Source organism: Heterocephalus glaber, unplaced genomic scaffold, assembly GCF_053883595.1.
Source record: "Heterocephalus glaber isolate CG9 unplaced genomic scaffold, H.glaber_assembly_v1.0 deba00000818, whole genome shotgun sequence".
Classification (NCBI taxonomy): domain Eukaryota; kingdom Metazoa; phylum Chordata; class Mammalia; order Rodentia; family Bathyergidae; genus Heterocephalus; species Heterocephalus glaber.
The window spans coordinates 8603521-8630571 of NW_028258164.1; the positions used below are offsets into that span (position 1 = coordinate 8603521).

The 27051-nt window shown below is 42.4% G+C and overlaps 1 protein-coding gene across 1 annotated transcript; it reads right to left on the reverse strand.

The window, feature by feature from the left end:
- Positions 1 to 1281: 1281 nt before the first annotated feature.
- On the reverse strand, positions 1282 to 20296 carry LOC101708729 (TRPM8 channel-associated factor 2). Its single transcript, XM_004860485.4, has 8 exons — positions 20170 to 20296; positions 17829 to 18465; positions 9973 to 10964; positions 9583 to 9680; positions 8294 to 8507; positions 7625 to 7864; positions 6455 to 6792; positions 1282 to 3865 (listed from the first exon to the last, which is right to left on the reverse strand). The coding sequence occupies exons 2-8, from the start codon at positions 18449 to 18451 to the stop codon at positions 3611 to 3613; spliced, it is 2760 nt and encodes a 919-aa protein (XP_004860542.1). The 5' UTR covers positions 18452 to 18465; positions 20170 to 20296; the 3' UTR covers positions 1282 to 3610.
- Positions 20297 to 27051: the final 6755 nt, after the last annotated feature.

Here is a 27051-nt window from a genome sequence, read left to right on the forward strand (position 1 = left end):
GACTGCATGCTCATATTAAAGAGTGTAATAATTGTAAGACTGTCTCCTGTGTCCTATCAACTGAGGAAATGATATTTAGGCTAAGATTGGGAGAAGAAAACTTTAAGAGTAGCGATTCATCAATCTGAATTAATGTAGAGAAACCCCATTTCTAAAGGTATTACTGGCTCACAGAATGCCTTCATGTGAGTATAAATAGGCCTCTCTTGCAGACCAAACTAGCTACACTCTCCCACCCCATCCCATGGCTCTTTAGTCTGGTGCCTTTGTGTGGAGGCCCAAATAGCACATCCACATCAAATCCTCGTTGGTAGAGTAGGATTTAATTTTCTTAAATGCAGCACTAAACAATGCTGATTATTTAGGTAGCAGATGAAATATAGGTTGAAATTATTCTACATTTCAAAAAGATGATAGACCACTTGTGCTTACGATCTGGTTAAAGGTTACTGAGTATTTAAAAGGAAAAAATATGAAGATATTCTGATTTCTTGTGATAAAATACATGTTATAATTGTTCACATCTGAAACTATAATTATAAAACGTAATATATATTCAGTAGATTTGTTATTGTTGTACCAGAGAAGAAGTCCAAATACCAGAACCTTCTCCACACTGTCATGGTGGAAGGAAGACCAGGTAGAGGTAAGAAGCAATCCAGCAGCATAGAGGAGTCTGCAGATGAGAAAGGACCTGTTAGCTGAACCAAAGTCTGTACTTTAGGGGTAGAGAAAGGAAAACAAGGGAAAGAGTGGTAAGACACAGATCTGGGAAAATATGTGGTAGACCATATCAGCATATGAGCTGGGAAGAAATATGAGCATAGTTCAAATATATTTTTAAAAAATGTCTGGGTAGTATATGGTAGAAATAAACTACTAATGAAGAACTTAAACAATAAAAAAGGCAGTCCACCCAAACTCTTCTCCTTCTTTTTAACCTTCTTTCTCTACTCTTTTATTGCCACTGTGAGACCATTTCAAATTTTTTGTCTTTTAAATTTCCATTTATTTATACATGTTTTGACACAGATTCTTATTATGTAATCTAAGGTGGCTTTGAACTCACTATGAACTTGCAGTGATCCTCCTGGCTTAACCTAAGTACTGAGATTACAGATTTGTGCCACCACATCTTGCTGTAAAATTTTTATTTTTAAGTGTTCTTTTGCAAACCTGGAAATACTGGTAAAGGATTGGCATAATATACGTGAGGCTCTGGTTTCAATCTCCAGTGCTAAAATATTTTTTTACTTCTGTAGCTATAAATAATAATATGCTCACACAATCAAATTTTCTTTATTAAATTTTAAAACATATGCAAAGTTTAGTAACAATGTCTCAGGTGTTCTTCAACTTCTTAAAATAATTAACTACATTTGGCAATCTCACTAAGCCCTCCTCTCTAGTTCTCCAGGAAGAAATATGTGTTTTCCAATATATTCAGTAATTATATTTGATGTGTACTTTATCAGCCTGGCATGGATCATCTTTTCATCACTTGAACCAATCAGTGTCAGAAGATATGAATGATCATAAAAGCCAGCCTAGAATTTTTGCTCACTATTACCACAAGTGTGGGTCAACCCCTTCCAAACCAATTAGACTCTCTGTATTGAAATTGGTGATCCCCAAAGAAAACTGATAGGGCTTTTATCAAAGTAATAAAGTGGCTCATGAGGGAGAGCGTTTGGTTCACAACCAAACCAAACCAAACCAAACCAAACCAGTGTCTGGTATATGTAGTGGATGGACAAAAACACTAAGTTTAAAAGAAAACATAAGAACATGTTGCAAAGCTAGACAAGCTAGATTCAGTATCCTTCCCATTGTTTGTGAGTACTTTTCTTCTAATAGCATTTCTAGGCTTAGATATATAAAATTATCCAAGTAAGTGTCTCAAAAATCATAAAATAGCCCTATCATTTGCAGCAAATTAGTTTTTGTGTATTCAAGAATAAATGGTGAGTGTTGTAGTTATAGACAATTAACTGTGAATTTAAAAACAAGAAGTAAAAACAGGTAAAGAGCCAAGGAGTTTTTTAAATTCTGACTTTATGGTGGTCTGTGTCATAATAAACCCAAAAGACCAAACCCCAACAGCTTTAGAACATACAGTTTGAGTATACACCATTTTAGTTATACCTGAGAATTCTTCCAGAGATGAGGAAAAAAAATGTCAACTGGGCTAGGACACCAGCAAGTACAGTGGTACCTTGGTTCAGGAACTTAATTTATTCCGTGATTCTGGGAAAGATGGCCACATTCATGTTTGTGTGGGAAAATTGGCCACGGTTCTGTTTGTCACCTGGTGCCAAGTTGGCAAACAGAAGCAAAATTTTGCTGAACACTTCTGTTCATGAATCAAACTATTTACAAAGACAGGCATTCATGAACTCAGGTATTACTGTATTCTTATTGATAACACATCAGGGACGAACAGTAATATTCTATAAATACTCTTACATAGCAGTGAGTTTCAGTGTTCAGGATGTCCACACTAAAATGGATAGTGAAAGGTACTGTGGGGCTAGAGAAAGCTGATGGTTAACTTTCTATGAGTAGTATGTGATGGTCACAAACATGCAAGGAAGGTGTTTTATGCACATGATGGATAAAAACATTGAAACACAGGGATGTTGATTGATCATAGAACCAAGGCTGGCCCAGGGCTCTGTCCATTACATCAGCCCGTCTCTTTTGCTAGTAAAAATTTCTCAAAACTTAAGAAATTGGAAGACTTGCAGTGATAGCAGAGGAGGGGAAGTGAAAAAGTATGGCATTTCAAGGCCTTTAGAACTACTGATGAAAAATAGAAACTTCAGGAGGGCAGGATGAAAGCACTTCGCTGGATGACAAAGGAAGTTTCTAGCTAGGTACAATAGGATTAAAAAGAAAGCACAAAGGCACATTCCTGAGAAACTTGGTTCCATTTTTGTCTTTATGACCTTGACCATCATCCTGAAGGCAGGCTGCAAAGAAGTGAGGCAGGAGATTAGGGCATGGCAAACTGGCTGAGCAAATGAGCATGACCTGTCAATGACAGAGAGGCAGGAAATGTGCAGAAAAATAATTCTCAAAGCTCTGAACCTGGGACCAATCAGAGAACGCTATCGCCAATGCTTCTCATGAGAATTCAAGCAGGTTTTTGATAGGATAGCCCAGAATCAGTAATGGCAAACTTTTTAGAACATTCATTGATACAAATAGCCCACTGCCACATATGTGCCATAGCTTCATCACCACTCAGGTCAGCCTGAGGAGTGGGAGATATGGAAGATGGCTGCCATTAACCTTGTGGCCACTGGGCTCTCTCTTGCAGAGTGATGTGCTCTCACCTTGTACAGTGGACTTCTACTTTTAATTGGCTTGCTCTGCAGACCACATTTCTTTTCCTATCTTTTAATAAATGTAAAACCTTGTTATATTTCATGCTTATTTTGTCTAATTCTTTGGTCAGGACAAGAAGAACCTATAAAAATCTGTAGAACCCCAGAATCCAGTAATAGTGGGAGGCCAGCTCAAGGCACAAAGGTTCCCAAGCAAGGTCACAGTGGCAGACTAGCAGTGGAATCTTTCCTCTTCTCCTTCCATGCCCACTGCATGTTCTTTATTCCTTGGAATCCATGTATACTCGCATGGGGTTCTCATGCCAAAAGGGAAGGCAGGACAAGCTATCAGCCACTTCCTTCTGGACAGGCCAGCCCCAGGCCTTAAAGAAAGGCACCAGATTCTTCTGCACTGTTTCAGAGAACTTCTTCACCCATAGATTCATCTTGCCAGCATTGTCTTTGGGGAGGACAGAGAGGGTCTGGTAGTCAGAGAAGAGCTGGGTGAATGGCTCCCACCCAAAAGTCTCCTGGAGCTGAAAGAAGAAGGGGAGAATGAGCTTTCAAGTTTGCTAATATAATGCAATATGCATGTTGGTAAGTACATTTATTTTACAGTGAGTAATTTCTTCCCCTCCATCACTGGGTTCACTCCTATTATTTGCCTCTGTCTTCCCATCTGACAACTACAAATACATTCAACATCACTGGACTTCATCTTTTACTCATCAAACTATGTACCCTGAATCTAATGGTAAGGCTCATGGAAAGCTAATGTCTGAAAGAGAATAGAATTCAGTAAAGGACAATTACCATTATCTTTAATTTTTAATAGAATCTCCAGCTCTTAAGTGTTTACCTTAGCATCAGGACAGATTTAACCTTGACTGAGATGAGAATCCCTCACATCCTACATATGTAGCCTATTGGGACCCCAAAAGCTAGTGAACTTCAACATTTTCCAGGCAGAACAAAAATCTTTTTAAAATACCCATCTTAAGCCTCCCATTATCCACAAGGTACTATATTATTGTATGGAACACTGCTTCTGGGGGACAAAAGAAAAGAATTAGAAATGTCTTAAGGATCTGAAAACAAATGTGATTCCTACTTCATAGAGGAACATTACAGAATTTTTGAATTAGCAGAAATTTGAGGGCTTTCTAGCCTCATTCCCTCTTTTAAGGATGAGAAAGAAATCTCTGAATCTGGAATATAATGGCCCAAGGGCAAATCAAACGTGATGGCGGGCATCCCTCAGAACCTCAGAGTCTCAGAGTCTTGTTACCCTTAGTACTGCTCACTTGCTTTTGCTGTGCTGCTTCTGGAAGTTTATTAATTAATGCATCAACAAGTTAAACATTTATTAAATTAGTCACATTCATGAGTTGTCTACCATGTGCCAAATATTGTGTCAGGCAAAAAATGATGCAAGGGTCTTGTCCCTCTAGAGGGTACAGGTCAGTAGGAGGGACAGAGATGTAAACAGACGAATGGCTAGAAAGGTCGGCTTGCCAAGGAGATGATGTTCAGGCAGTGGACAACAGAGCTGAGTTTTGAAAGATGACCTGATAAGTAATAGAAAAGATGTTCAAGCATGTTTCAGCAGCAGAAAAGACACATGAGAAGCTCAGACCCTGAAATAGCCAGGTGTGCTCATAACTGTAAGCAGCTTGGTCTACTGGAGGGAAATGTGACGGTGAAGAAATCATAAAATATGAAGATGGAATGTTGGCAAAAGGTCCTTCTACACCTTGTCAAGCAGCTTCTAATTTATCCTATACATGAAAAAGAATACTTTAAGAGTTTTAAAGATGGAAACTTAACCTTATTTTGAGAGTAGTATGGAAGAGGGATTTGGAGGACTGAGGCAAAATGCTGGAACAACTTAGGAGGAAGCTACTGGAAGACCAAGGAAGAGTAACGAGAACCTGAGCTAAGGCAACAGCAGCAGGAATGATGGGGAAAGACTGTTAGAGGGTGGAGGAAGGTGCTTATGTGTTAAAATTGAGTCTCCAAGATGATACTGGGTCTCTCCATAGCCCTTGTGAACTGAGGTTCAGAGCTCCAAAGCAAGAGGGTAGGTGGGCAGGGCAGAATTAGGGCTCTATTTACACTTCAGAATACATTTATCCTATGGTTCTGGTGTCCTGCAGACCATCAGGCTGGTGATATGAGAAGATGAACACTGATGCAATGCAGAGTTACTTATTGAACGGGATCATCTCACATTTACTCTTCAGAAAACTGATGACAGGAAAAGAATCAAAAGAGGGTATGTGAGCGCAAAAGCCTGGGACTTACTATTCACTCCTGATTTCAAGTTCTACACCTGTCACTTCAATAGGTGCCATTGGACAGGCTGCTTCGATTCTTTAACTTAGCAGGAGCCTCTGTGAAAGGTGGGCCAAACAGCACTTATCTGTAGGGTTGTAGTAGATATCCCAGGAGATGGGAATAGCTTTGACAATTCAAAAACATTCAAAGTGAAAGCTGGATTTAGGGAAGGGTATAGGGATTTATGCTTATTTTTCACAGGAAGTAGACTTGCTTTGTAACTTTGCTGTTCTCCTAATGGATTGAATTTATTTTTAAAATATTTTGGGTTCAAATGGAGTGATGGAAGTCTGAGAACCTTGTTAGCAGATTTATCTCCTACAGTGTCTTTTTGTAATGCCACTGTCCTGTAGACATGTCCCTTCATTATAAAGGGAATTAACACTCACTTGATGCAAAAAAGTTAAGTGAAGAAAAACAAAACATGAAAAACAATGACTACACACTATGGAACACTTACTAGGAGACCAAGCACAAAACTAGTGAATGGAAGAGCTGTGATTCAATGTCAAAGCTTCTGCTCGTAACCAATATGCTATAATATAGACAAATACATATTTTTAAATTGCTTCTTACACTGTAAAATCATAGGGGTGCTGAGGACAGGTGTCATTCTCTGATCATACAGGTGGTAACCTTAGAAACATGACACACAGCCAGACCCACCATGCCCAGGGAGGTGGCAATCCCAAGCTGGCGGGGTTGAGGAGCTGGTGAGCACCTGTGAACAATGACGCTACTGACTGAGGGTCTGGAATGCTCTCACTCCCTGAATTTCTGCTCTGTACCTGTAGATATGTTTCCAGAGCTGTCCACACGTTCCAGTCACACAGGGGCGCTCCCCTTTGTAGATGTGCTTTGATCCTCTTCTCTCGTTCTGGAGGGCTCAGGGCAGGATGGGCCTGTGCCCTGGGGATACCCAGGACGGTCTCATGCACACAGACTGACCAGAGGTTGCAGGTGGCCTCCGTGGTGTGCGGGGGGAACTCCCACCCAGGCCGTTGCTGGTTGTGGCCCAGCTCGTGGATGGCTCCCCACAGGCCTCTGCTTTTCATGCCCATCTCATTGATGAGCTCCTGGGCAGACTCCAGGTGGCACATGATGGGGTACCCTGAGTGCATCCAGCCTGGAACAAAAGAACATCCAACCTGGAAAAAAACCATCCAGCCTCCTCTCCACTGTGGAATTTTTCCTCATCACTCTAGTTGTCTCCAGTGATTCCAGGATCTCTGTGCTGGTTAAAAAGTAAATGGCTTCCCTACAGTACCTGCTCTGCTTTCCAGCCTCTCCCACCTGAGCTGTACCCTACTTACTCGGGCCTTGAAGAATACAGATACCCTTCACATAGTCATCCTTGCTGGAACTGGCTACTTTGTGAGCTCCTCTGCATGTGAGTGTGACATTATGTCCTGTGCCTAGATCTGAGATCTGGGAAGCTTGTACAACACCAGATTTTCTTCTCCTATGCAACTACTGTTCTCCAAGTTTGCAATTCATGATGAAAAGCGTTTTCTTCTTTTTTTTTAACACAAGAGTATCAGGGTCCCTGTGTGGGAACCCCAGTTCCCAATTTCTGTTTCTGTTTCCACTAAAGCTCTTGGTATTTAACACAAACCTCTTTACTCATTTGCTCTCCTTGTTTTCAACTCTGACTTAGGTTTCAAGGAAGTAGTTCCTTCTGTATGGTCTCCTTTAAATGATCCTCGGTGATAACTGTGAACTCCCAGTACCAATTTTCTGGGATTGTTCTGACATCTTGTGAAATCTTTCCTTGTAGGCATCAATGATTTTCCTTTCACCTGTAAACACCTCTCATCCCTATCATGGTCTCTCTATCTTTCAAGTCCTTCTTTCCTTACCTATAAAATTATGCTTCAAATGTCTTGAACATTCAAAGAAGAGCAATATAATAAACAAATGCTGTCTCTTGACTAGGAGCACTCCCCAGGGGCACCTACCAGCTGAGATCTGCACATCAGCAACAATCCTCTCGGGTCTGCGGAAAGGAAAAGGCTGGGCTGCCAGCCTGGCTATGGCCTGCATCATCTCATCCCAAAGGCGGAGCAGAGGTGCTGGATCCATCAAGGTCTTGAGGTCTGGGGTTGGCACAGTCAGGATGATGTTGTCTGTGGCCAGCTCTCCCCAAGGGGCTGGGTTCCCCTCGACACAGCTTCTCCACTCCTCCTGGGATGTCTTCCCTGGGGATAAATACCATGAAAATTCCCACTCACTTCCTTAACTTTCATCGGCTTGAAAATATACCTTGAACTCGATGAGAACACCAAAATAGTGAACTACTACTTTGCGGTATTGTCCAAGACAGAGCCTAAAAATGTTCTGTGTAACCCTTCCATGAGATGAAGGATATGGTTCAGACCCCTCTCTCTGTTCTTCCCTGAAGTCTCCCTACACACAGGATGTTTCCTATCTCCTGTCTGCATGTCCACTTCTAATAGTTCTTTCTTTTTCATCTGGTGACCCTTCTCTCTATCCTTCTCTCCTACAGGGACAAGAGTCTCTGCAATGTGGGGGTAGACAGTTTGTGGGTAGAGGGTGCTAGACATGAAACTCCAATTAGACATGCAACTGCAGATCTTTCTTCTTACTCCAGATTCCAGTTCACTCACCCAGCTTGTAGTATGGGGCAGGCACAGCCCTCCTGAGGGTGACAGGCACAGGACCCAGTTGACTGCCTTTGGGCACGATGATGTAGAGCAGGCCTCCCCACAGGCAGGAGACTAACCGTTGGGTCCTGTCCATACAGCACCGGTGAGTCACCACTGGGGCTCGAGACAGCTTGCTGGCTGTGGTCAGGTCATCTGTGTGGCAGCCAATCTGTATCTGGACAGGTGATTCCAACATGTGTCAGTGAATGAGATTTCCTGGGATGTGGAGGTGGGGTTGTGCACAGGGTGGGTGGGTGGAGGGACTAAACATGAAACCTTAGTTTTCCAAGAGCAATACATAGCAACCTATGAAGCTGTAAGCACTCCAAAGTCATATGGACTAAAAGTACATGCAATCCATGGGATTTTTGTAGAGATATAAACAGCTCCAAGTGGTCTCCATCAGACATGAGTTGAGACACCAGGCATAATCCAAGGCTCAGTCTGAGGAGGGGCTTATGGTGGCTTTTTCCCAGGTAGAGTGCTGAGCTGTTGCACTAGGCCTAAACAGCGTGGCAATCCTAGTATTGGGAATGAGCCAGGGAATCCTGGGCTGCTTCTTGAGAACACAAGCTGCCTGCCCAGGGGCAGAAAAATCTGGCCTGAAGGGCAGAGGATAGATTCTTTCCCTTTTGGTTTTGCTTGGAATCAGGGTTGTATTTCTTAAGTTTTATGTTTTTGGTTTTTTTTTGGTACTGGGGATGGAACTTGGGACCTTGCATTTGTGAGGCAGGTGGCAGAACCACTGAGCTAAATCCCTGGTGTGTTTCTTAGGTTTAATGTAAGTGAGCTCTGAAGTGAATGCTGACACAGAGGGACCCTCTGTGGAAGCTACTCTCAGAGTTAAGGAGGCAAAATAATTTAAATTCTACATGTAGGGGATATTTCTGTGGGTGATAGGATTAAAGTGGCCTTCATTGTCAGGGCAAAGTAGAACCCAGAGGCCTGTGCTATCAGGAAAATGGGTGAGAACTGGCATTTAACAGGTGCTGCTCTTCCTCATTTCTGTCAGTAGGTAAAATCACCACAAATAGGAATCAGAAAGCTCAGGATCATGAGCTCTGGGTCTGATATTAATAGTGGGGACTTTCAGTCACTTGAGCTCTATGAAATTTAGCTGCTTCAACTGTAGAATCTCAGCATAATCCCTCCTTGCACTCCTGGTAGCACTGGTGGGACATGGATCGAGACAATGGGTGAGAAGGAGGTAGCTCTGTGTTTGAGAAGACCTTGGCTGTGTTTGGCCTTACCTTTAGGCCAGCAGAGGCAGCAGCTTCTGACAGGCAGACTTCGACATTTTGTCCCTCTAGGAGGTAGAGCCCAGTGCTTACCCAGGAATCACCGTCACCTGACAAGACATAGAGAAAGCTAAGTTTTTGCTCCTAACTGACTCCAGCTCATGGAGCCTCTCAGCCTCTTCCACAGAACAGCTTCTCCCTATTTCACTTCAATTATCCATGCTTCCTGGACTCATCCCTCCTAAACCTTAAACAGAACCCCAACCCTCTTCTTCTGGAAACTACTTGACAAAGCATGAAGTCAGCCTTTCTGAGGGTCAGTACCTACAAGGTCCTGCAAAATAGGCCAATCCCACCTTTCCCACACCCTATGATACTCTGTACTTTCTGCTCCTTCCATACCTGTGTTGGTCCCATCGATTTCCACCGTGATAGGGTCTTCAGAGGGACACAGCCCAGAAGAACAGATTGAAGTGCCAAGCCCCTGGCTCAGCTGGGAGCAGTCAGTTCCAGAATGTGCCAGCTCTGTGGCCAGGCAGAGCATTGTGGCCTCACAGGAATCACTGGCCACTGGGTTTTTCCGGCTCACAGCTGGGAGGCCTGATCGGCGCAGCATCTTCCTCAGGAGACGGTGTACGGATATATAAGCAGGGACTCCCATTGCAGGGATCTGTAGGAAGGCTACACCATCTGCTCTCAGCTTTGCAAGGCAGCTCTTTTCCAAATTCCCATCCCCATGGTTCAACATAGCCTGGAATTCAGACAGTGCCTTGCGGAAGTGGTAGCTCCTCATCTCAGGAGTAGGAACAGGAAAACAGCCTGGGGTGAGGGTCCGAGGCAGGATGCTGAGGCCAAAGCAGTTGAGGATGACATTACCAGGAAAACCAGCCAAAGCAGAGTGGCCTGGGTTCTGGGAGGCCCACCACCAAGCCTGACCACCAATCAGCAACCCCCCACCCTCGGCCACAAACTCATGTAGCTCTTTGGCCTCCTTGTCACTGTAAGCCACACAGCAGTATACGCTCAAGTCACTGGTCAGATGAGAGGCCAGGCTGCATTCCAGGCCATGCTTCAACAGTAGAGGATGCAGATTTTTCAGACTTGTGTTCACCCCAACTTTGCCTGTCTGGCCTCTGGCTAGCCAGCGGATAGCATTGAACAAAAAGTGCTCCAACCTAGAAGCACAAAGTATTCCCTCATGGGCAGCCAGGACCACTCGACCACGGCCATAGTGAGCAGCTGCCAAGAAGCAGGCAAGGGAGGCATCCAGTCCCACAGGGAAGGCAAGCACCCCATGCACCAGCAGCTGTGAGGGGAGTCCCCCTGTTTTGATGTCCAGCTCTGAGATCCCTTCCAGGAGCTGCTGCTGGTCCTGCCTGAGCTCCTCCCAACACCTGGGAAAAAGATATGAGAGATAAAGAGGCTACAGCCAGCTAGTGGGTCCCTGAATCAGCTCAGTGAGTGGAGAAACATCCCATAGTTCAGGTCAATCTTCTTGTTCTTACTAACATTTGCCGTGTTAGTTTGTAGTGCCACTTATTTGGTCAAGACTAACATACATTTTCCACCTTTTTACAATTGACTGCATCGTCACTGCTTAAATGGCTGTGCTTGCTCTTCCTAGTGTTACATAAAATACTAGCACATCTCACTAATGCGCTTGCTCTTCCTAGTGTTACATAAAATACTGGCACGTCTCACTACTGCACTTGTCATAGATTTGGAGAGGGAAGTAGTAGCTTTATCTCCATTTCCTAAAATCCACATTCTCCAAATGGGGACTTTCAGGAATCCTTCCCATTTAGTCAGCTAAGTGTTAAGTAGTCTGGCTTGAATTTCATGTCTTTTGAGATAATTAAACATACAAGTAAATCTAAAAAAACAATTGTATTATTTCTACAGAAAGCAGTCCCACTTCTCAACATCTCAGAGCTCACTTTCTATAAGGAAGACTGTTTAAAAAATATCAACCTGCACTTTCCTAGGTCTATCTCTGTACTAGGGACACATGTGTACTTACCACACGTGAAGATTTAAACACACACATAAACCTTCTCTAATGCACAAGGTATGCAGACATGATTAATAAATCTAGAGAGGACACAGATAAAAAAAATAGAGGATCTGAGAAACATGATGGAATCCCAACATAGGAAAAAATGGAATCCATAAAACAGATACAAACAGATTTCCAAGAGATCAAAAACTCCATCAAAAGTCTGTGCAGCAGAATGAACCAATGTGAGGATAGAATTTCACATATAGAAGATAAGATTGCAATTAGTGACCAGGAAAAGAAAAATTCCTTTAAAATTGTAAGGGAACATGAGAAATCAATCCAGCAGCTGCTAGACGATGCAAAGAAGAATAACATAAGACTGATGGGAGTCAATGAAGAAACAGGAGAGTGCAGATGACATAAAAACACTGTTCACACAAGTGATGGCAGAAAACTTCCCAAGCAGGGGAAAAGAACTTGACATATAGATAAATGAGGCATATAGGACTCCAGCTAGCCTTAATCAAAGAAAATCTACACATAGGCATATAATAGTTAGGATTCTAGAAATCCAACAGAAAAACAAAATTCTATGAGCAGTGAGAGTAAAGAAACAAATCACACACAAAGAAAAGCCCATCAGAATCACAGCAGACTTCTCAATGCAAACCCTCAAGGCAAGAAGAGCTTGGAGTGATGTATTTCAAGCCCTAAAGGAAAACAGCCTCCAACCCAGATTGATGTACCCTGCAAAACTATCTTGCAAAACTGATGGAGAAATAAGATACTTTCATGAAAAAGAGCACCTCAGGAACTTCATGAATACCAAACTGGCACTCCAAAAAATTTAAAACAATACCCTAGGAAAAGACAATGAGGATCACAACCCCAGGAAACCCAGCAGAATGAATCCACTGGGCATGATTAAATGAAAAGGGGGAGAATCCAACAAAAAGAAAAACTCATGAGAAGGCTTTTAAAACTTTTAACTTCATCTCCCTAATGAGTGTATAATTCAATCTTATTATTGTATTGATTAATATTTTTCTGATTCTAGAGCTGCACACCTTTCCTTGTGCTATACTGGCTATTTATCATCTTCTTATGTCTACATTTTAATTGGGTTGTCTATTAATGAGCTCTAAGAATTCTTTATATATTCTGCTCATTGGTTATATGCATTGGAAATATGGTCTGTTTAAGGACTACTTTTCATTTTAATGATGTCATTTAAAGTTCTAAATTTTGATGGAATCTCATTTATCAATCTTTTTCTTTTATACATCATGTTTTTTGTATCCTAGGTAGATCTTGCCTATCCTGAATTCATAAATATTTTCCCTTATAATTTCTTCTTAAAGTCTTATACTTTTAGGCTTCTTATTTAGGTTCCTAGATCCCTTCAAGTTATTTTCATGTATGGAAAAAAAGGGTTGAGGTTAATTTTTTATATATGGATACCAGGTGTTCTAGTGCCATTTGCTGAAAACACTATCTCTTCCCTGGCTCTTGAATTGAGTTTATATTCTATAAAATGCTAATGTTAAATAATCTTTCAAAACTCAGTGGACCATATATGTGTGGTTCTATTTCTAGATTCTCTGTTTTATTCCAATGATCTGTATGTCTTTCCTTACACCAACACTGCCTTGATTACTGTAGCTTTAGAAGAAGTCTTAAAATTAGGTACTAAACATCTTCCAACGCTGGTTTTGTTTTTGTTTTTGTTTTTAACTTTTCTAGGTCCTTTGTACTCCTACATAACTTTTAAATTTCAATATCCAGTTCTTCATTTATAGCAAGTATACACAGACCTGAATTTTTATATATACCTTGTGTTTTCTAATCCTGCTAAATTCAAGTACAAGTTCTAGGGGCTCCTAGAGATTTCTTAGTACTTTCTCTGTAGAAGATCATTTCATCTACATATAAAGATTTTGCTTCTGCTGTGCCAATCCTATCCTAGTTGTGTCATCTTATTGCCAGACTATTTTGGTGGGGCCTAGGTTTCAAAGTTTAATGGACAGATAAAGAGTAAGCATATCTGTCCTTGTTCCCCACCTTAAGGAGAAAGCATTGTATCTTCTCCATTCATATAAGGTGTTTTTACTGGAAGTATGGAGTACATGTCTTTGATCTGTTGAGAACGTTCTGTTCTACTTCTAGTCTCCTGATAGCTTTTACCATGAACAGCTGTGGAATTTAGTCCATTACTCTTTTTTCAACTAGTGAAGGATCATATGGCTTTTTCCTTTCCTCTGTTAAAATGATGATTTTTGGGGGTGGATCTTCCAATGCTGAAGCAACACTGCCATCCCTAAAACCACTTTCTACATCCTGCTAGATCTGACTTCTAATAGTTTGTTTTGTTAAACAAATTTCTATCTATGTTTATACTTTTTTTTCTATTATCTTTATCCAATTTTAGGATTAGCACAATGGTGAGTTCCTAAAATGAGGGGAGAAGTGTTCTTTCTTTTTTCTGCTTTAATTGTTTGATATAATTTATCAGTTAAAACGTTTATGAGCCTGCTGTTGTCATATAGGTAGGTTTTCAAGCTAGGAATATACTTTCCTTAACAGGTGCTATTCAAATTTTATATTTCCTCCAGAGTTAGTTTCATTAATTTGTCTTCCAAGTTACTTCTTAGAAGTTGTCAAATTTATTTCAAAAAAGATTTTTGTAATATGCTTTCTATATCCTTTTAAATTCTGTAAAATCTGTGGTAATGTCTCCTAGATCTTGATATTGTAATTTAAAAAATGTATACCTGATATTGTGTAACAGGAAGGAAAGGTCTAAAAGAGCAGGGGAATTGTGAGGGGTAGGGGAAGGGAAAAAAGGGAAAGGAAAAAATATGAGAAGAGGAAAAAAATGGAAACAAGGTCTTTGCAAATAGGGAAAGTTGGAGGGGGTGAAGGGAGGGCAAGGGAAGGGGAAAAAAAAATAAGAACCAGAGACTCATGTAATAGTACAAGATCCCAATGATGAATGTAACTGTATTTTATACCTAAAATGTACCAATAATGTTAATGAAAAAAAATCAAAGTGACTAAGCTTTATTTAAATACCAATGCCAACAAATTTTGTAAAGAAGAATACATGACAAGCATGGAAATGGATGGTAACATTAAGGGATTGTTCTTTTATGTGTGATACTAGTGCCTCGTGGTTATGTCCTCAAGACTTCCTGTCTTTAGAGATTTATGCTGAAATACAGATGGAATGATATGATGTCTGCCTTTTGCTTCAAAGTGGTCTGGGTAGGGAGTGGTGGGACTGTATATGAAATAAGATTGACCATGAGTTGACTATTTTATTGGGCTTAGGGGGAGGTTGTACAAGGGTACAGTGTTCTGTCCTCTCTACTTTTACACGTGTTTGAAGCTTTCCATAATTAAACGTTTAAAAAACCATACCAAATATGCCCCAGATTCAGTGGCAGAGATGGAAAACATAGGGGTAGATGAAGAAAAACAGGTCTTGTTTGCTGAGGGGAGTCCTTTTGAGGTAGGATGTAACCTATTAATTACAAAGACCCAGAGGAGGCTGAGAATAGGATGTACCTATGTTACCTGATCCAGAAGGGATGTGACCCATCAACTACCACCAGGATGCGTGGGCCGAGTAACTTCTGATGGACCTTCCACACAGGATAGGATGTAAGGAAGGATATAAAAGGTGGTAGCCATTGACTTTGCTGCCACTGCAATCATGCTGTTCTCTTATGCTCCTGTTTCTGCAGTGGCCCATCCTGTAGACGTATCTCTTCTTGCTCCTCTCTTTTCCCTCACTTTTTAATTTTCTTCCTTTCTGCTCTTTTCTTTACCTCTTCCCCTTTCTTGTTTTACATTACATAAAAGTTGTGTTTAACGTTTCTTGGTTGTCTCAGCCAATTCATTGGGTGGTACAGAAAGAGCCTAGAATCTTCTTCAGACACTATGCCATCTGGCAACCCTTCGGGCAATTAAAAAGATTCTGCTGATGGGGCTTAACCTGCTTGTTCCTTAACATTAAAAACAAAAACAAGTTATAGCAAATCAGATCCACTCCAATGACCTCGTAACTACATCACCTTCCCCACCCAGTTGAAAAGAAGGAATTTCAAGTGTGTCCGGGTTTGGGTGCGAGGGTCCAGAGCACTCCTCTTGCACTCACTATTGATTCTCCCCTTCTTCATTGTAGCAGAGTCTTGTTTTCTTCAGAGATGCCAGTGCTCATTTAAAAATATTCCCTGGTAGCTAAGGTTAACCACATAATCTAGTTCTGACTGCTAAATTACAAATGCAAGTCTAATGGTTAGGGATTCCAGAAAATATAAATTTTCTGAATTAAAACAGACCGATCAAGCTTGAGTATCCATTCCAGCTTATCACTGGCTGGGTGTAACCACAGTGCCCAGATTAGTACTGGCCATCTTATGGTCAAAGGATGAAAGCAGCACAGCATGACAGGAGTTGGGGGTAGAAAGCAAGACACCAAGAGAGAATGAACTTGGGATATCATGGAGGCCACAGGCCTGGACTTCATGTTAGGAATTCCAGAGAAAAATAAACTCCTACACAGTTAATCTACTGTACTAAGGCTGTCACAGATGGACGGACAAATACAATGAGTCACTAATGTCCAAAATTAAACCCCTGATCTCTAATCTGTCTTCTCATCATCTTTTAGCACTCAATGAACGGCAAGATGCATCTTTAAGTCACTCACCAAAAATTTCAATTTCTGTTTTTTCCTTCTCGCTCTGTTTTCAGTCCATCAACCAAGACTGCTGGGTCCTACTTTGGAAGCATATCCAGAATTAAACCTTTTCCGAGTAGCTCCATGGATGCTACCCTAGTCAGGTCACCACCAGCTCTCACGTGGTTTATTTTGGTGGTTTCTGGCTCCAATCTTTGCCTTTGCCTCCTATAGGTTATATTTACCGTTAGTCTGAGGGTTCCTTTTAAAATATCAATTACATCAATCCTCTGAATACACTCCTAACTGTCTCCTTAGCTTAAATTAAATAAAATCTACAGTCTTAGCTGTGGACTAGTGGTTCTTAAATTGGCCTCACCTCCAACTGATCCAACCTTATTTGCTCAGTTCCAATTATTGGGCCTTCTTAATATTCCAGGAAGATATCAATCTGGCTTCTGTTTCAGACTGTCCTTCTTGCTCCTTGCTCTACCTGGCTTCCTCTTCTTACAGATGCTCATATGGTTCATCCCCTAACTTCCTTCCGGTATGTTTTCCAGTGTTACCTTCCAGACATGACTTCCATGCCGTTCATTTCCTTGATCACATTCAAATCCATTCCCTGTCCTTCTTGGTAATTTCCTATATTTCCTTGTGTCCTGGACCCTTGTGTGTTCAGCCCATGGAAAGCAGAGACAGAAGACAAGGCAAGAAGGAAGGAGGGCCCAAGGTACGCATCCTCTTCAAGATGTATCTTTTATAACTACCATGTCTTCTCCAAGACTCCACCTCACCAGACAGACCACCCATCTGTGGTCCCAGCCCTACTGGACACACCTAGCATACCTTCAGCATCTACAAATAGCCATAGCACCTAGACTCTACCACCTCCCTCTTTCTGTCATGCTGTTGCTAATGTCCTGTTTGCCCCGTGTGACATTTAGCTTTTCAATCACTTGTACTTTCAATTCCATGTCCTAAATCCCTTCTGCTTAAACTACTGTACCCTGACTCAGTCTAATTGATATTCCTTCCCTGAAGACCTCAAATAAAATAGACTCTACTTGCCTCCTTCTTATGCTATTTGTGCATCCTGCCTTATTTTCTCTTGTGGCTCTCATCAATACTGGATAGAGTACTTTTCTATTTGTCTCATTAATTGCAGAGTTCTCCCCTAGAATAAGGTTCAGGACACCATGATTTGTCTGTTTTGGTCTCTTCTAGACCCCAGTGCCTAGAATGGAGCTAACAGTAAGTGCTCACACAATATTCTTTCATCCACTTAAGGAGTTATTCATGAGCACTCTGTGTTCTAGGCAGCACACAGGGAGAAAGACTGGTGAAAAAGACAAGCTTTCCTTTTCAGTTGATTATTTGTCTGACTATAGAAGGACTGGCAGCATGCATGGACATGTCCTTCTTATGCTTTGATGCATTTGATAATCCAGCTTTTGATTTGTGGTGGTTACAAACTGCAGAAAATTACTCATATTGAATCTAAAGCTCACTGAAGAAGGGGGATCAACTCTATTGCTTAACACGAGTCAGAATCCCTAATGGGAAAGCATCGCTCACCTGATGTGAAGTGGGATCTTGGGAACCTTCTTAGAGACTTTGAACCTGCCCTGGTCTCCACAGACATCAGTGAAGTACACTCCAGCCACGCTTGTCACCAGGTTCCCAGGGAAACTGAACAGCACCTTGTCATGGCCATGCTGACTGGCCCAATACCAGGCCTGGCCTCCGATGAGCAAGCCCCCACCATGTTTCACAAACTGGATGAGCTTCAGAGTCAAGGTGTCATTGTAGGCACTGATGCAGTAAGCCCCCCAGGGCTCTCCAGGTTCTGCCACAGTCTGTGCCTCCACCCCAGCATCCTTCAGGATCTTCACTAGGGATTCCAAGGATGGGTGCACCCCAATGGGAGCCCCTGGGGAGGGACAGAGCCAGCCCACTGCATTGACAAGAAATGGAGCCAAGCCAGAATGCAACAAGTAGCCCTCATGGGCTACGACGACCAGGCGGCCCTGGCCATAGGAGGAGGCAGCAATGAGCACCTGGCCCTTGTCATTCACCATCACTGGGAAGGAGGCCTTCCCAGTAAGAAGGAGTTCACTGGGGATGGGGCCTTTCGGGATGTCCCAGTTTGTCACTCCATTCATAAGGGCCTGGAATACATCAGAGGGAGTTGTCACCATGGTCCTATCAGCAGCTGCAGGGGAAAGCAAAGATTTGGGTTGGTCAGAGCAGATGGAGGAAAATGAAGAAAAAAACCAGACAATTAAATGCATCTATCCCCAAAATTTTATGGGTTCTCCACTGTGTGCTAAGCACTGTTGTGGCACTGGTAGTAAAGCTGGAAACAAAACTGACAAGTCCTCCACTTTCAAGACTCAAATATTTTAGAAGGGGAAAGACAATGAATAAATATGATTGATGAACAGAGAAACAGAATTGATAATTGCTGTGACAAAAATAAACATGGTGATAAGATATGGACTGACTGGTGGACTACTTTAGATTGGGTGACAGGAAAGGCCTCTATGTAAGGAAGTGACATTGAAGTTGAAACCAGAGTGCTGGAGAGGATGAGCATTCAGCAAGAGAAACACCAGGGTGGCTGGGAGCCCAGGGCAGGAGGAACAGGACCTGAGGTGGGTGGGAGGAACCTGCACAGCCTGGTAGATCAGCGTGAGGATTAAGTTGATGTGCATGAATTGAATTAGTGTTTCATGTTTGGGCAAAGAGGTCACAGGACCTGCCAGAAACTGCATTTGTGCCAACAGCTTCCACTACATGATTTAGAAATGCCTGCCAACTTATTTCTGCCCTAATGTGGAGGTCCCCACTTCTCTCTGGCTGGCCTTCTGTGGTTTCTGGAGGTCTTTTAAAATCATTTCCTAAACTCACTGCAGCTCTTTCTTCAGAGTGTTCTTTTTGGATAAATTACTTAGGCCTCAGTTTAACTATTTATAAAAGGGGAATACTGCCCCTGCAGGACTGATTTTGGAGATAAGCAGAATACAGGCGGGACACACCTTATTCCTTTACTGAATAAAAGTAAAGGAATAACACCTTATTCCTTTACCTTTATACCTTTACTGAGTAAAAGCCAGCGCCTGCCCCTCCACTGCCCTTTCTAGCTTCCCCAAGTGACACGGACAGTGTAGTTGGTGGTCCTTCCTCACTCCATCTTCCGCCTTTCCCTGTGCTCTAGTGCCTTCATAAGAACCCTAATGAGAATTCTCACGTTTCATCCATTCCCCGGGAGGTGAAATTTGCAGTGCTTCTCTCTGGTTTCAAGGTCTCCAAGTCTGGCACTCCATTTACTAGACTTTTTTTCCCTGCCACTTTCTTGTGGACTGGGCATCCCCAGCATGCCCTGCATTTCCCATAGAATTCATCTCTCCCCACCCGCCACCTCTTTCATAATATTGCTCCAGGAAAATGAATTCACAAGCCAACACGTGGGTGACTGCAGCTCCGAGTTTAGGAGTGTGAAAGAGCAGCGAAGAAGAGAGATCAGAAAGTCTGAGCTCCAGCTCCTGTTAAGCACTTCTGAGAAGATGAGCAGTTTGACAGGAAAAACACACAGAAACTCCAGATGAGTAATGTGCCGGAACGCCAAGCACAGAACTCTGCAAAAATGCGCTTGCGCGCGCGCGGACAAACAAGTTTTGTCAAATTCCTGACTCGAGTTCAAAGACAGAGAAATACGTTTGGAGGTAAGGAGCAAGTAGTACCAGATGAAAGAAACCAAAGAAAAGGCTAGACCTAAGAAAAGAGATATCAGACTGCCAGGAAGACGTTTGAGGATCCCGCTGGCACCTTGGGGCGCTCCCCCACACCCCTGATCTTCTCCCAGGTGCTTGGCCACGCACCCTCACCCCAGGACGCGCAAGACTGAAAAACTCACACTTTGCCAGCAGGGGTCCCCGGGGACTGGCGCTGTGGCAACGCAGCGAAAATTTCCGGAGGTGGGTTGAGCCATTAGGGGCGGAGCCTTTGGGGGCGGAGCTGCCTAGGGGCGAGGCTGTCCAAGACAGGGCCATCCCCCAGTAGGGCGGAGCGACACGGAGGGGCGGGTCCAGGGTGCACGGAGCGGGCGTGGCGTAGCAGGGGCGTGACGTAGCGGGGCGGGGGTGGCCTTACCCGGTGTTGCCCCACCACTACTTTGCAGTCCCTCTTTCACCCTTACCTGGGTAAGCAGCTGTGAAAGTTGTCACACTTTGTGCGCAAAGCACATTCCAGGTTTCCAATAAACCAAAGTAAGGGCGAACGATCCCTCAATGACAGTGTAATCTATTGCCGGCCTGCGTGGCGCCTGCTCCTTTCGCTGGTCCTGGATGCAGCGCCAAGCCTCCGACCTGCGGCGAGCGCTGTCGCCTGGTGGTCAGCACCGGCAGTGCACCTCGGCGCCAGTTGCGCTGGAATCTGCAGCGAAAGCGAGGAGCCTGTGACGTCCCCAAAGCAGACCAGACGGTGACTGAGAAAATTAAGCAAATGTTACAGAGTGGCTGCTCCCTTAGTTTCTACCTAAAGGGACTGGAGGGTGAAAGTGAAGGAGGAAGAGAAGCTGATTTGCTGCGAATCTGCCTCTGCGTGGTTTTGCATAGAAGATACAGTTTTTTCTTTCACGGTGTCTTTTTATAGCTGCCTTTTAAAAAATAAGCCTTGTTTAAAAACAACACTTATTCCCACAAAATATCCTCCCTGAATTTTAACATGCATCTGAGCCCTCGTTCAAAGGCATTCCAGTGTTCACGGCGTCAGGTCAGCTACTTTCACGTAACCAGTTGCATGATGTTCTCTGGCGGCCCGGCCTCCTGAACTGTTTGGGGCTCGGCGCGCGTGGCCTCCAGCGTTACCGGACACATTGCTGCCTCCCCAGTATCCCACCCCGTGGACTTCTTGATTTTCTTTAAGTTTAGGGAACGCACATCCCTCCCGCCTATCAAAGTGAAATTTCTTCCAGAAAACTTAACTCTTTTCCGTTATCATTTCCGTAGGAGTGGCTTCCTCATCCTCCACATTATACCAAACCCTCGTCGTGACTACACCAAGAAACTCTGCTTCTTAGTTCTTACCCAGGTGTAATTTTACATTTATCCGTGTACTTGTCGGTTTCCACCGCCTTCTTTCATCAAGCTGTGGTGTCAAGAGTACAAGATGCCGGTATTTTACTCACCACTGGGTCCTTATTGCCTCCTTTTATTTCTGGCACACAATGGGCTTAGTTTCTTAATAAACACATCCATATATGTGGAACCGATAAATAGGTAGTGGGTGTCTAAAAGATTTCTCATGAATTAATGAGTAAATAACTGAGTCTTTGTAAGACTGACAAGTAACCAAATACATTCTGGTCTCAGAAAGAATGAGCAAGGGGAAACTGGCATTTGCAAAGAAGACAATTTGGACACGATCTGTCAGAATTTCAGAACACTGAAGCCCGGAAATCTAATGCCAGGTCAAGTAATCGGAGCTCTCAGGCTTTGTGCCAGGAAAAAGTTGAGCTTTGGGAACAGAGATAAGAGATGGACTCTGAGAAGTGGGTCTGGAAGGCTCCCTGTGGAAAGCTGAGCTTAGCATCTCTTTTATGTGCAGGGGCTCTTAGATTTTAAGGAGTCTCTACTTCCATCAATGTCACCATTATGGTAATGGATTCTTTCTGTTCTCAAAAGGAAGGACCTTGAGCACCTAGTTCCAGGATCAGAGTGGAGAAGAAGATGTGACAACGCCGAGGCATGTGTCATCTGGGAGCATTAAGAGTCTGAGGAATGGAAATAAAACAACACAGTGTTGTTTGTAAAATGAAGGGACGGAAGGTGGTGGCTGGAATGGGCTCCGATTTATGTAGCATTGCTCATGTGAAGGTGCGAGCCTCAGACTCTTCCTTTTACCTCCAGGAAAACAAATCCTTTAGCGAAAGTCAACCCATTCTCACTGGACATCTATTCTTGGAGGCGCTGTGGCAGACAGAAATGATTCTGTGGTTGAGAAGTATAGAGAAGTCTCAAAATAAGTCTGCATCTGTAAATCTAGAGAGGAGAACTGACAGGAACACAGCGGTGATATCAGATATCCTTTAGGAACGAAATGGACTGCAAGTCACTTCAAGGAAAGGAAGGAAGACAAAGTTGTTTCTCATCAAGGGATCAGGGAACTTGTAGAGAAGGTGGCACAAAAACTTAGCTTTGAAAAATGTGTATGATACTTGTGGGCGGAGGTGAGTGGACGGCATTGCAATGTGAGGCTCTGCCATATCCTGATCCATGGAGATATAAATGTGAAAAGACTTCCCATGAGAAAAACAAAATGTTCACTGTCATGAAACTTGTTAACAGGATTTGCACAGTTCTCCCTCTACAGAGGTATTTGAGCCAGCACTTGAGGGACTTTGGCTGTCATATTGAGGAGTTTGGAATATAATTCTAGTCTGCAATCATTTAAAAAGCACGTGTATAAACATTGTGGTGCCTCCTCAACATCTATTCCCTATCTCATGCCTATTGTCCTTTCTAGCCAAACCCCAATTTTGTCCCAATAATCCACCTCCCTCAAGAGGTTTAGGGGCAAATAAGGCAGTTTCCATTCCAAGGAAATATATATATGGTGTTCAAGCAGGTTAATCCTTACCCTTGATAGGGCACTGCTGCAACTGGTTCTTTCTGCTTTCTATATAATAAATGTGTACAAATAATATTATACATAATTGTCAGGCACATAAGAGATGTGCAGAAATCAGAATTGCTGTTGGTCCCAGTGATACATAGTTCATTTTGTCAGCAGGAAGCCAATTGCTGCAGTAATTCCAGTTTATCACTGAGCCAAATGGAGGGTTGCTTCACACAAATGCTTTCTAACTGTGGGCTAACATTAAAAGTCCCTGGCCTCCTTCTTCAATTATTTATAGTCATGAGTCTAACTTGAGGAGGTCTTTATATTCTTTCTCTGAAGGGACTTTAAGAATCTGGAAATGATTAGCCACATTCTAATTTAAGAACAGAGATGGATAAATCTACCAATGTACACCTACTGGCACGAGTCACTGGGGAGATTCCCTAAATCATTTTTTAAGATGATCCAGAACAGGTGTCCACAGCTGTTTTAGGAATAAGTACCGTGGTGACCATGAAAACGCTGCTCTCAGATTTCCAACTGCAGGGTATAGAAGTGCCAAACAGCTTCTGCTGGTGGGTTCCGGAATTCTTGACTCCATGGTCGTGCTGCCCAAGGTTTTTCCCAGCCAGATTAAGTGTGATGCGGATTGTAAGGCAGCCCATTCCTGAGACACATGGGACTCTTCTGATGGATAATTTTGGCTCGCAGACCACATGCCCCTGATGGCCTTGAAGAACCTTTCTGAGTCCTGTACTGCAGTGTAAGCCTTTCCTCCCATCTCTCTCAAGGATTAAACCTACTCCGAAGCCTGATGGTGCTCCCAGCCACCCCTGGCTCCTTCTCCATGTTCCTTCATAGGCAATGCCCTTAATAAATCTCTTTCCCAATGACTTCCGCCTCTTAGAAGACCCAGAATGATACAAGCAGTATTACAATTATAACTCCTAACATTGGAGTGCTCAAGTATACTCATTAAAACTGTTGTAGTGAGAGTCAAGAGCATAGTTATTAACTTGGGAGTATTCATGGAAGACTCATCCATTACATGTTTCATTTTGAGTATATTTATGATACATTTTATTCAGATTAAAGCATAATTTCCAAGGTCAAGTTTCTGTCTGCTTCTTCATGGAAAGCAATGAAGCTAGTTTGTTATTTCTCTTGCTAAGTACCCAGTCCTAATTCAGAGTTACGAAAGCTTTTCACATTCTTCTTTAATATAATTGTGAAATTAACTTGGGCCTGCATTTTTTTCTGCTTGTATCATAGGTGTGTGGCATATATGTGATGGGAGCCAGTGGTATTCCAGTACCAGAGGACATCTTGGAATATATCACAGCAACTACAGGTATGTAGCTATGCTGAAACTGTCTTCCTCCAGAAAAGGACAAGGAAGTGAATCTTCTTACATTTCTAAACTCCTTCCTGCTTCCAGGGAGAAGTTTGATTTTGTATTGAAGATTGCAACAGTCTGGCAGCCCATGGAACTAAGTTAACCTGAGGCTGAGAATGAATGTTCTTTCTACGGCTTTGATATATCAAAAGTGCTTTTAATTTTAACTGAGGCCAAGTGGACATCTTTCAGGCTAGTGGGGTAAAAGAGGGAGTGCAATAAGAAGCCAAGAATAATGGTATCGACATTTCCCAGCACTCTGTGCACATTTGCCTCGATGGACCTCCATTTGAAAGACTAAACTTTCACTACTATGCAAATTTAATTATTTCCAAATCAGTTTTCTCCCTATGAATTTAGTTCCAAATTCTAGCTGTCACTGGACCCATCAGGTCATTGATAAAGGCCCAGAAATTAGAATATAAAATTAGAGTCATGTTTTCATTTATAGCTTTGGCAGAAGACATAGAAAACACTAAAATGAGCCATTTTCCCTCCTTAGGCATACAGAAATTTCAGAAGGAAAAAGCTGTAAACTTTACTGTGAAATGTGATGTGATTGTAAAATTTCAAGACAGATACTCCAAAAGCTGTGATTTGTATTAGGTCAGTATATTAGTTTGCTGTTGTTGTGACAAAATACCTATGACAATCATGTCAAAAGGAGGAAAGGTTTACTGAGGCTTGCAGTTTCAGAGGTTTGAGTCCATAGTCAGATGGCTCCACTGCTTTTGGTCCCATGGTGAAGCAGAACATCATGGCAGCCGATGTGATAGAGCAAAGCTACTCACACCGTGGTGGCCAATAGACACCATGAAGGAGGGGCCAGGGTTCCAATATCCCTTCCAAGCTGCCCTGATGACCTAACTTCCTTCCATGAGGCCTCACCTCCCAAAGCTCCCACCATCTTCCAATAGCATCATCCACTGGGGACCACTCTTTCAGTACATGAGTTTTTAGGGAACATTTAAGATTCAAACTAAGTAAGTGACTTCCATCATAGAGTCAAATCAGAAATCTGTGATCAAGACTTAAAGTAGCTACTTAGTGTAGCCATGAAACTTATAAATGCTCTGTGTTTCTTCAGCATGCATCACATTGTTTTACACCTCTTTACTTTGAATTATGTGCACTGTTTGCTCTATTAGTCTTTTCAAGAATGTGCTCAAATGTCACCTTATCAGAGGGTTTCCTGGACCTCACTACATGCAATAGCAAACATGCTCATTATACAGCCCCCCAAAACATCCTCTTCTTCCCCTTTACCTACACTTCTTTTCTTCATAGAATTTATCACACTTGATAGACATTTATTTGCTCATGGTCAAACTGGAACATATATACCACAAAGGCAGGGGATTTATTGTTACTTTTATTTCCAGACCTTAGAACAGTGTTTAGCATTGTAGTAAATGTACAATAAATGTGTATTGAATGGATTTATCTGATTGCTGGATTAGAAGAGGATGCCCAAATGTGAGATTTGCACCTTGTAGAAGCTGAGGCAGAAGGATTACATGTTTGAACCTAACCAGTCAAGTTAGGGACTCGGTGAGACTCTGTCTCAATAACAAAAAATAGACAAGGGTAGGTTTGTAGCTCAGTGTGAAGGCCCTGGATTCAGACCTGATCCCCACTACTGCAAAAGGTTGGAATGTAAGGGTGTTACATTTTATAAATATTTCTTTAAAATAGGGCAGATAAAAAAGAAGCATTTTAGTTGAATTTGGGGAGGCAATCATTGGCTTTTAATTTTGTGCTAAAAATTGGAAGTCTGAGCACCATCATAAATCCTTACTAGCTTAATTTCCTATCACATAGTGATAATATATTCCATGAAGTAAATTTGAGCACTACAGAAAGTGGCTTCTGCTACTCCTTTAATCAAACTGTTACATTTTAATAGGACAAATTCATTCAGTTTCATTCTAAATTTCAATTTCTTCTATGTGACTTAATTATAGCAGTTAGCAAATGAAGTTACCTGATAGTAAAGATATAGTTATCCCTTCCAGGTAAAAGCAGACTGCTACCCTAGTAACTACTTCCTGTTCCTCCCAGTAATGGCTCCAGGAATCTATATTTGAGAATGTTTCAAACAATAAACAAGTGACCTGTAATTACTGACTTACAGTCTTAATTTCATTTTCATTTACCTAAGACTTCCACCAAGTGGGACCATCCTTTCCCAGGTTAGTTCTTGTGTACATTGTTTATTTATCTCTTTATTTATTTATTTATTTCTAATTTGTCCCTTGTCCTCAGCCAAGAGAAATGCAGGTTTAAATCTCTGAGAGGAGCAAAGCTTTTTCCTCTAATTGTAATGAGAAGAACAGGCAGCAGCCCCTGACTCCAGGGACTTGTCTGGCACTCAAGCTGGGCCATGTACCCCTATTGTAAATAAACAATTTCATAAAAAAGGAGAATGTCACTCTGAGATCATCATAAATTGAGCAAGTTTCTTTTGAACCCACAAAATACAAAATATCCTTCTTCTCTAAAGTGAGCAGCTGCTACTTTTTAAAAACCGTTGACAGCTTTGTGCTTAACTCAGCTCTCCTTGTGGATGAGTTTTATTGAGGTCGCAACCAGAGATCCAGAATAAAACCTTGCCTTCTTAGATTCTCCCTCAAATTATCCAACTAAAGCCAAGATCCTACAGTAGTTTCTTTTAAAACCATTGACTGAGAAGCCCATCGTTCCTAGGGTGTGGATTTTCCCTGCTGCAATGAGTCTAGATCGAGATTGTCCAGTTGTTGTCATGTCCCTGGTCACCTCTGG

Excerpts from the sequence above, each read along its gene's own strand:
- LOC101708729 (XM_004860485.4), bottom strand. The coding sequence starts at position 18,451 with ATGGTGACAACTCCCTCTGATGTATTCCAGGCCCTTATGAATGGAGTG. Across the intron at positions 10,965-17,828 it reads AAGATCCCACTTCACATCAG|GTGTTGGGAGGAGCTCAGGC; the intron begins GTGAGCGATGCT and ends TCTTTTTCCCAG. Across the intron at positions 9,681-9,972 it reads AATCGATGGGACCAACACAG|GTGACGGTGATTCCTGGGTA; the intron begins GTATGGAAGGAG and ends ATGTCTTGTCAG.